An 11,245-nucleotide genomic window follows, 5' to 3' on the forward strand; every position below is an offset into this window, starting at 1 on the left:
GCCCTTTCTGCACAATGACTGGGCAGCAGATGCGCACTCGAGGGCTTTCCGTTCCTTTTCAAGCAAACTATTTGTTGGGCGGCCCGTGGGTGCCGCGCGCCGAGATTCGGTGGTGGACTTCTCAGCTGTAATCCCAGAGCCAGGCTTGAGGACTGACTGCAAAGGCATTCTGCGGGGCAAGCAGGGGTGGGAGTGGGGACACAATCTTATTTGAAAGCCAGGGGCCTGTTAACCACTGTCTTGCAGTTCAAAGTGCCCAAGAGTTGTGTGTGGCACATGCTCTGGCCTTCCTAACCCAGCTCTGTGATCTGGACCCAGACCCAGGGTTTCCAAGTGTCACCTCATGTCACAGATATCACTTTAACACAAGAGGAAGATTCATGCTTCAGGGCCCGGTGTCTTTCAGGAATTCTGGGCATATTCATTTTCTATTGGTGTGTAACAGATGGCCACAAATTTAGCAGCTTACAACAACACATCTCACAGGTTCTAGGTCAGGAGCTTCCGTACAGTTTAGCTGAGTCCTTAGACTCCCAGAAGGTTACAATCGAGGTAAGGTGTCAGCCAGGCTGCATTCTTCCCTGGAGACTCAATTGGGGAAGAATCCACTCGCAAGCCCTTTCAGGTTGTTGGCAAAACTGATTTCCTTGCGAATGTATGACTGAGGGCCTGTGATTTTTGCTGGCTGTCAATTGGAGGCGCCCCTCAGCCATCTGCAGTACCTGGAGGTAACACAGTTCCTTGCCATGTGGGCCTCGCCAGCATGGCGCTTACTTACTTCATCAAGCCCACAAGGAAAGTCTTAGCTCTAGGTGCCAAGACAGTTTTATATAATGCAACTTATTCTATTATACAGTTGACCCTTGAACACCGTGGGTTTGAGCTACCTTGGTTTGTTTATACACAGATGTTTTTTTCAATAAGTACCTGTATGATTTTTCTTCTACAATTAGGAGTCCACGATGGGAGGGCTGACTATATGCATTGATGTGCACCCTTTCTATAGGGTACTTGAGCATCTTCAGATTTTGGTATCTGCCTGGGTCCTGGAACCACTTCCCCATGGAACTGAGAGAGTTAAAAGTTAAACATAACAAAAAAAAAGTTAAACATGGATTTTTGGCTGCACGGGGGTCAGTACCCTCAACTCCTGCATTGATCAAGATTCAACTATATATGTAACGGGAGCAAAATCCCATCACTTTTGCCATATTCTTTAGGTTAGAAGAAAGTCACAGGTCTCACTTTAACACACAAGGAGAGGATTACACAGAGGTGTGAACATGAAGAGGCAGGGATCACTGGGGGTCATCTTAGGGTCTGTCCACCAGACTGGGGTTATTGGAAAACCTAAGGAAAAGTATAGGAAGAGGGCTGGAACTAGGGTAGGAAAGAGTAAGAAAGGAAGTCAAATTACACAATGGGAAGGGGTAGAAAGACAACAACAATAACCTGAAGGAACACTAATTGGTACACATGCCCAAGGCCATCCAGGGATGCCCTTGGTGCCAAAGATTCTCAATTTGATGAACCCTATCTTTGAGTGAACCAAATTGTGGGCTTCCTCCCCTCTCACTTGTTGGTTACGGAACAAAGTTACAAAACTGGACATACTGGTTCCAGTATACATTGCTGGTGTCCCATGTCAAGTGGATCCTCTTTAAACTCTAAATCTTTTCTTGTTCCTTGTCACTTTGTACAAACCAACTTGATTTTCAGCTCCCCTCCTCTCTACCTCATCATTTCTATTTGAATCTATCCTTTCCTCTTATCTTAAATATGTGGACCTCCCTCTGCCTGTGGCCAACCCTCCACTCATGTCTTATCTCTTCCTGTTCATTGAGACTGCAAACACATACTCAATTCTCCTCTATCAATTAAAAAGCAAAACTAAAAAACCAACAACAGCCTGGCCCATGTGTCTCAGTGGTTGAGCGTCAACCCATGCACCAAGAGATCACCAGTTTGATTTCTGGTCAGGGCACATGCTCCGGGGTTGGATTCCCAGCAGAAGACATGCAGGAGACAGCCAATCGATGTTAATGCATCGGTGTTTCTATCTCTCTCTCCCTCTCCCTTCCTCTCTCAATAAAATCAATAAAAACATATTTTAAAAAACAATGACAGAAACAGCTTCCCATGTTTGGCTACCTCCTTACTCTAGCTTTAGGTTTATCTTTTTCTCTCTCATTAGAGTCACATTAAAGAGCAACTACCACTTCCTGGTCACCTATTCTTTCTTTAACTTCCTATAATTTGGCCTGTTTACATCACTCTCCTAAAACTTCCACCTTAAATGTCCCTAGTGATGCATTTATTATTATTTTTTTACATTTGTTTGATTTCAGAGAGGAAGGGTGAGGGATAGAGAGATAGAAACATTAATGATGAGAGAGAATCACTGATCGGCTGCCTCCTGCACGTCCCCTACTGGGGATCAAGCCTGCAACCCAGGCATGTGCCCTTGGCCGGAATCGAACCTGGGACCTTTCAGTCCGAAGGCTGATGCTCTATCCACTGAGCCAAACTGCCTAGGGCATTAGGGATGCATTTTGTATGGCATTCTTACCTATTTATACCAGAAAGAGAGTTCCCAGACTCTCTTATAAATAGGTATGGCCAAGGGACTGAATTCTGGCTAATAGAATATGAGTGGAAGTGACAGGCTGGCCCATAAAACTCCTGAGTGCTCATCCTTGCTCTCCCTCCCATCTGCTAGCAGAATAGAGGAAACTCTAAGGACCTAAAGAAAGTCAACCAGATGCTCCCATTCCAAGTTTCAGGGTCCCACACCTTCTCAATCACAGAAGACTTATTAAGACTGAATTAAATGGATATAACTGCACCATGCATAATTTTTGTTTATTTTATTTGTAGCAAATAAGTCTTGTGGCTACAAGTAATAAGATATTATTTTATGGTTATCATGGAAGCTTTTTGATTCTCTTACCATGATTTGAGGGGAGAGTTTAAAGACCCAAATCTGTCATTTTCTGCAAGGACTCATGTATTCAGAATTCCTCCCATATCAAGTTCCGGTAGTCATCATCACTGCTACAACAGTCAACTGCAACAACCATTTGGGCCCCCAAGGCATTTGCTTTAGTTAACACTTCATCACAAATAACCCCAGGTGATAATTTGATTAATCATGATGCCACAGCATGCCATGGATTAGTAGTATCACATTTCTCATTGGCAAGGAGCTTACTTAGCACATTCAAACTCAATGACACAACCAAGCCAGTTCCCTAATCCTATCTTTCGAAGTCTATTTCCTGGGACCACTACTAGTACCAATTTCTTATTTTTTTTAATGCTGTGTGTGTTTTTAAAAATTTATTTTTATTGATTTCAGAGAGGAAGGGAGAGGGAGAGAGATAGACTCATCAGTGATGAGAGAGAATCATTGATCAGCTGCCTCCTGCACGCCCCCTACTGGGGCTCCAGCCGGAAACCCTGGCATGTGCTCTTGACCGGAATTGAACCTGGGACCCTTCAGTCCGCAGGCCGATACTCTATCTAAGGAGCCAAATCGGCCAGGGCAAGAGCCCAATTTTTATAGCAGTCAGGGTCCAGCCAATGAGACAGTAATCACACCATTCACTGGACAGAGCGAATTTACTATAAAGAGTGGTTAGAATGGTTAACTAAATAGAGTTGTTAACTAGATAACTGAAAGGATAAAAAGAAAACTCTAGAAGCATCTATGATTTCTAGAACTAGGAGATCAAAGGGAAGAGTTTGGAATTACTAAAACTTAGACACTTAGAAAAGGGGCTCTACAGAGCTGAAAGTCAGACTTCCAAGTCTGACGCTGGTGTCTCTGAACTTGGAAGAGGGACCGACACCTCTGAGGAAAGGGGTGCTACCCAGTTGATGCTGGTGTCTCTGAGTGCGACACTGTGAAGCTGGTTCTGCAATTGTTGGGAGGAAATCTGCAAAGTGGAATCAGCGCCCGCTACAGGAAGAAACTGCCACGGCCAGGGTGAAGGAGCATTGCTAGGGTTACTTCACAGGACAGGAAGCAAACAGGAGTCCTTTCTTCCGCCTCCCGCCTCACTATCTCCCTCTCGTGGCCATCATTGGCAGAGCCAGCTGACAAAGCAGAAATGTGATTTGCAGAATCCCAGCTCCAGTAACTCATAGCAGAAAGTAGGACGGTGGGTTTGGAACTGAAAGACAATAGCTGAATAACTAGCACAGGTTCCTTTATGAAGTATATGAAAGAAGAGGTGGACTTAGGTGATAATTAGCTGGAATTCAAGCAAACATGGAAGGGAAATACAGTGTGGGGCAAAGTAGGTTTACAGTTGTAAGTACATGGATCCACAGTTTATCCTTGTATTATTATTGTTTGTTAATTATTGTATTATTTTCCATATGAATAACTGTAAACCTACTTTTGCTCCACCCTGTGGAGAAAGTCTAGAGGTGATGGGCCTTTCAGGATGGGAAAAGCTGACTGATTCTGGATAACCAATAATATAAGATTGAAAAAAGGTCTTAGCCCTGGCTGATGTGGCTCAGTTGGTTGGGTGTCGTCCCATGCACCAAAAGGTTACCTGTTCGGTTCCCAATCAGGGCACATACCCGGGTTTCAGGCTCAATTCCTGGTAGGGGGCATGCAGACAATCAATGTTTCCCTCTCATATTGATGTTTTTCTCTCTCTCCCCATCCCTTCTTCTCTCTCTAAAAAATCAATAAAAAATCCTTTTTAAAAAAATAGAAAATGTCTTGAACCACAGAAATTGAAAGATGTGATCACCTCTAAGACAATTACCTGGTGAAGAGCATGGCCTTCCCGCTTATTTCACACAGCTTTAATGTAGCCATCATTACACTGAGAGTCAGGCAAGGGGGTGAAGAAGCAAATAAATATATTAGGTTGAGAATTATATCTAGGAAAGAACTTGAGTGAGGTTAGTCTCACATGAATCTGACTACAAGCAAATAGAGCAGAAACCTGTTGTGTTAATTTTGTATGTCAACTTGGCTAGCTGCCATATGCAGATATTTGGTCAAATATTATTCTAGACTAGAGGACTGGTGCATGAAATTTGTGCACTCGGGGGGGGGGGTCCCCTCAACCTGGCCTGCGCCCTCTCACAGTCCAGGAGCCCTTGGGGGATGTCCGATTGACATCCTTAGTGCTGCTGTGGAGGCAGGAGAAGCTCCTGCCACCGCTGCTGCACTCACCAGCTGTGAGCCCAGCTTCTGGCTGGGCGGTGCTCCCCTTGTGGGAGCGCACTGACCACCAGGGGGCAGCTCCTGCATTGAGCTTCTTCCCCCTGGTGGTCAGTGCACATCATAGCAACTGGTCATTTTGCTGTTCGGTCAATTTCCGTATTAGCCTTTTATTATATAGGATGTTTCTGTGAAGGACTTTTTTTAAAGATGAGATTGACATTTACATCAGTAGACTTTGAGTAAAGCAGATTGTCTTCCATAAAGTGGGTGGACCTCAATTAATCGGTTGAAAGCTTTAATAGAAAAAAGACAGACTTCCCCTGAGAGAGAGGGAATTCTACCAGCAGATTGCTTTTGGACTCAAATTGCAACATCAACTCTTTTTTTCTTTTCTTTTTCCTAACATCAACTCTTTCATGGGTCTCTAGTTGCTGGCCTACCTTGCAGATTTTAGACTTGTCAGGCTCCACAATCATGAACCAATTCTTTAAAATCTTTCTCTCTCAGAGGGCAAAGTCACAAAATGGAAGAAGCCTGGGTCCCAAGTGACTGAGCAGAACAAGCCTCCCTCCCCAAACCTGCATTATACTATAGTGCAGTGGATGGCAAACCGCGGCTCGCGAGCCACATGTGGCTCTTTGGCCCCTTGAGTGTGGCTCTTCCTAAGCCTTAGGAGTACCCTAATTAAGTTAATAACAATGTACCTACCTATATAGTTTAAGTTTAAAAAATTTGGCTCTCAAAAGAAATTTCAATCGTACTGTTGATATTTGGCTCTGTTGACTAATGAGTTTGCCAACCACTGCTATAGTGTAAACAAGAAAGAAACTTTTAAATTAAACACACACACACAAAGAAAGAAACTTTTGCTCTGGCTGATGGCTCTGTTGGAGCGTCATCCTACACACCAAAAGATTACAGATTTAATTCCCAGTCAGGACACATACCTAGGTTATGGGTTGGATCCCTAGTTGGGGCCAGTGAAGGAAGCAACTGGTTGATGTCTCCTTGTCTCTCTCCCTTCCTCCCTCTCTCTTGAAAATCACTAAAAACATATCCTCCAGTGAGGATAAAATAAGAAAGAAACTTTTATATTTAAGACAGCATCCTAGCTGGTTTGGTTCAGTGGATAGAGCGTCGGCCTGCGGACTGAAGGGTCCTGAGTTTGGTTCTGGTCAAGGGCACATGCCCGGGTTGCGGGCTTGATTCCCAGTAGGGGGCATGCAGGAGGCAGCTGATCGATGATTCTCTCTCATCATTGATGCTTCTATCTCTCCCTCTCTGAAATCAATAAAAATGCAAATCAATAAAAATATATATTTTTTATTTCTGCAAAGGAGCTGAGACTAGAGGATTTCAAGTTAGATTTAAGAAATGTATTTGGGAAGCAGCGTTTATACTGGAGACTGGGATGGATTTTATTTTAGAAATGAGAAAACAGGGTTAGAGAAGTTGAATCATTTGTCCAAGGTCTTATAGAGGGAGAGGGAGAGATAGAAACATCATTGATAGAATCATTGATCGGCTGCCTCCTGCGCGCACCACCACGGGGGATCGAGCCCACAACCTGGGCATGTGCCCTGACCGGGAATCGAACTGCAACCTCCTAATTCATAGATCGATGCTCAACCACTGAGCCACACTGGCTGGGCACCTACATTTTTCCTTTTGACAATCAAATCCAATCTCAGGGCTGCTGTAATGATCGTGTCTGGTTGGATGGCTCCCTGTCCCCTCTCCTTGTCTCCAGTTCCACATTTCCTGGCATACTAGTAAGAATGTGCTGATGACATTGTAAACTTAACACATCCAAATGCAGCTATTCCCTTGTTATTACTGCTCTAAACACTTTTTACTTAATTCCCACAACAAGCCTATGAGATAGATATCATTCACATCTATGAGCTAAAGTGTTACCCACATTTTACAGATGAACAAACTGAGTGTTAGAGACTCAGTATTTGGCTTCTGTTTACACTACTAGTACATAGTAGAGCTGGGCTTGGGGCTGATTTAAAGGCCTAGATCTCAAAAATGACAAGACCTGCCGGGACCGGTTTGGCTCAGTGGATAGAGCGTCGGCCTGCGGACTGGGGGGTCCCAGGTTTGATTCCGGTCAAGGGCATGTGCCTTGGTTGCGGGCACATCCCCAGTGGGAGATGTGCAGGAGGCGGCTGATCGATGTTTCTCTCTCATCGATGTTTCTAACTCTCTATCTCTCTCCTTTCCTCTCTGTAGAAAATCAATAAAAAAAAAAATGACAAGACCTCAGTTCCTCTCAAACTGGTAAGCTCTTCCTGTATTATTCCATTTCCTGTTTCCTATACTCACTCTCTGCTCTCCCTTTTTTTCTTTTTCTTTTTTTAAATATATATTTTATTGATTTTTTAAAGAGAGGAAGGGAGAGGGATAGAGAGTTAGAAACATCGATGAGAGAGAAACATCGATCAGCTGCCTCCTGCACACCCCCTACTGGGGATGTGCCTGCAACCAAGGTACATGCCCTTGACTGGAATCGAACCTGGGACCCTTCAGTCCGCAGGCCAACGCTCTATCCACTGAGCCAAACCAGTCAGGGCATCCCTTTTTTTTTTTTCTATTCATCAATTTATTTTGTTGATTAGATTCCACATATGCTTACTCTCTGCCCTTAACTTTCAAAGTCCAGCTTGAAGACCATTTCTCTAGGAAGCCTTTTCAGGTATTCCAAGCTGGAAGGGATCTCCTCCTTACGTGAATTTACAAAGTACTTACTCTGTACCTCACCTCTTCCTAAGCATGGGAGCAAAGCTTTAATTCATCCTCATCATAAAAAGTTCAAGTATAGAGATACAGAGTGAGACGTTTAAGTATCCCTTCATTCCCCAGAATCGATCGGTTTCTTTTTTTAAAAAAAACACACATATAATTTTTGTGTTTACATATAATTGACTTCAGAGAGGAAGGGAGAGGGAGAGAGAGACAAAAACATCAATGATGAGAGAATCACTGATTGGCTGCCTCCTGCACACCCCCCACTGGGGATGGAGCCCACAATCCAGGCAAGTGTCCTTGGCTGAAACAAACCGGGAATCTTTCAGTCCACAGGCCCCATGCTCTATCCACTGAGCCAACCAGCTAGGGCGATCAGTTTCTATCTTGATTAATGTCTCTATGTATCTGCTAGCAACTCTATGAGACAGTAATATGAGAATGGGAGATATAGCAAGTCATCGTTATTCCCCTAAAATTGGAATAAACAATTGCTGAAAGAATTGATCAACTTCCAATCCCTTGAGCCTGCACACATTACATTTTTAGATGAAGATGAGAGAGTCTGTTCAAGAAAAGAAGTCTCTTCTCCCCACCCCACCCGCCTTTGGGGACTGGTGAAGACATGTCAAACATTCCCTCTCCTCCCACCTTCATTAAAGAACAAAGAAGCACCAATTTCTAGGTACAAGAAGCTCTGGCTTCTGTTTTAGCTAGGTCTCAGAAGGAAATTACTTTTCTCTGAAATCGTAGACGCCCAACCCAGCTGCAGCATTGTTAGACCTCAGGGTAAACAGGAAGCTTCCTGCCCTGGGCCCTTCATGTCCCTCTCCCAGACTATTAAAAGACTGTTATTAGGATGGTAAAAGGACAGCTGCTGGCCATAAAATCAGCCCATCCTTTTAGATCCTTAGAGAAGAGCAACTCCATCCCTCCAAGGTCAAAGAGAACACTGTTACAGTCTCCAGGTCACACAGGTTTGTCCACCTGGCTGGGGTCCTTAGTTAGCTCCTCGATGATCAACTGTAACCATATTGGTCTTTGCTGAATACCAGAGTGGTTTAATTGAGAAGATGGGATTCCCATTTATAAGGTCTCTGATCCTCGGAATCACTTGGTTCTGGGGGTGATGAGATCTAGTGTAAAGGTTAAGCTGAGACTGCCAGAGCAGTGAAATCACTCCCCTCCCTGTGGAGTCTGAGTCACCTCTCCCAGTAGGGGACCAGTCAGTCCTGATTATCCCCCAAGAAGAGGCAAAGAGGAGAATGCATGAGAGCAGAGTCTAGTGCTCCTGCCGCTGCAATGAAGAACTGAAACAGGACCTCAGTTCTTCCTGCACAGAGTGGAAGTCCCTGGATTTGCAGCTGTTGATGGAGGGAACAATTTGTGCCAACTGGAAGGACACGCGGGCAGGGATGATCTTTTGCCAAGAAGGGCACTCGGGTGTCTTGGCAGAAGACAGAGGGCTGCCCCAATCTGTGTGTACATTTTCAGAGCATTTGACTCTGGACCAAGTTCTCTCAGCTGTGTTGAAGCTGGGGTAATGGATGGGAAATGCTTATTGGCCAGGCTGACTAGAAGCTCCAACAGAGGGTGCTGGGGCTCAGCCAGGAGCTTCCCTTCAGCTGGCAAGTTTAGCTTTCTGTCATGGTCAAAGGGAGCGTGTCAAAATTCCAATTCTCAGGGCTCTCCAGAGCTGCTTATGATGAACCATTTATTTTGAACTTTCTGCTTGTTGGAATTTTTCACTCAAATGGGGAATGAATGGTGATGATGCAGAGCCTCTTCTTTAGCTCAAAGAACAGGCAAAAATTGCTCCACAGGGGTCAATGGTCTTACTTCCATTAAAGTGACAGGCTCATAACCAAATGGGACCAGTCAGATGCCATTTCATTCAACCTTGGACTTACCTACAAATTATCAGTTCATGCTGCCTTGTTGGCTCCTCTGACCCATGTCTACCAATCAAGCAATCATAGGCACTTGGGCAGGGCAGGCAAACCAGTCACCACTTTGACCACTTACTGCCTGGCACTGGTTTACCGATGCAGGACAAGGAGCCTATTTGCCAGGTACCACTGCTTTCCCTCATTCAAAGGAAAGGTCACTTGAGTCACTCCTCAGAGTTGTACCCAAGGGGAGGGAGTTTCTTCTAAGTGCTGAAAGCAGAGCTATTTTCTCCTAAAATCATTTTTGAGCCTCTATATAAGTGTTTAGACTGGGATGATTCCATTGTGTAAGGCAGTTCTTAAGATCTTACAGAAAGGGACCTACAAGAGATTATATACTGCCCTTCCACCCCCAACTTCCCCTATGGGATAATATCATTTCCTCTTGTTTCAAGAGATGCTAAGGCTCTGAAAACTCTCCCAAGGTCACATAGCTGATAAGAGGGTTTTATTGAGAGGTCTGCTGCTTCCTTGTGCAATGCTCTTCTTACTATGACTTTCCCCCCCAAAATTTGTATTTTTTTAAAAAGGTAACTGATTGCTCCTTTAACCAAAAGTTGTTTAATTTGCATTATCTTTGTAAGACTTTTCATATAAATAAATGAAAAAAAAATCATGAGAAACAATGCCCCAATTAGAAAAGAAGGTTCTACTTCACTTACTATTGCAATGACACTGTTCAGGCCTCCGCCATCATGTGTGGACTATTATCAGCCTATTAGCTAGAGCCTTTGATGAAATTTACATTTATTTTGAGAAAGAGAAACACCAATTTGTTATTCCACCTATCTATGCACTCACTGATTTTTTAAAAAAATTTTTATTGATTTTTACAGAGGAAGAGATAGAAACATGGATGAGAGAGAAACATCAAGCAGCTGCCTCCTCCTGCACACCCCCTACTGGGGATTGAGCCTGCAACCAAGGTACATGCCCTTGACCAGAATTGAACCTGGGACCCTTCAGTGCACGGGCCAACGTTCTATCCACGGAGCCAAACCAGTTAGGGCTCATTGATTCTTGCATGTGCTGTGACTGGGGATCGAACCTGTAACCTTGGTGCAATGTTCCTAACTGAGCTACCCAGCCAGGGCTGATGAAATTTACATTTAAATTTACATGTGGGTTCTGGCCAGTTTGCTAAATGGTTATAGCATTGCCCCCCACCCCCGCCTCCCTGCCCCTCGACACCAAAGGGTAGCAGGTTTGATCTCTGGCCCCAGTTGCGGCGTATGCAGGAAACTGATCAATGTGTTTCTCTCACATGGATCCTTCTCTCTCTCTTCCCCTGCCTTCCATTCTATAAAAATCAATGGAACCCTAGCCAGTTTGGTTCAGTGGACAGAACATCAGC

General features: G+C 44.3%; 1 protein-coding gene across 1 annotated transcript in view; it reads right to left on the minus strand.

The window, feature by feature from the left end:
- The window catches only part of ZDHHC18 (zinc finger, DHHC-type containing 18), a 39,642-nt gene extending 39,474 nt beyond the window's left edge, over window positions 1–168 (minus strand). The window contains exon 1 of the mRNA XM_006777490.2: window positions 38–168. Coding sequence (XP_006777553.2) covers window positions 38–168 — 131 coding nt within the window. The remainder of the gene's footprint in view (window positions 1–37) is intronic.
- Between the last annotated feature and the right edge of the window lie 11,077 nt (window positions 169–11,245).

This window comes from Myotis davidii, unplaced genomic scaffold (assembly GCF_000327345.1).
Source record: "Myotis davidii unplaced genomic scaffold, ASM32734v1 scaffold149, whole genome shotgun sequence".
Taxonomy (NCBI): domain Eukaryota; kingdom Metazoa; phylum Chordata; class Mammalia; order Chiroptera; family Vespertilionidae; genus Myotis; species Myotis davidii.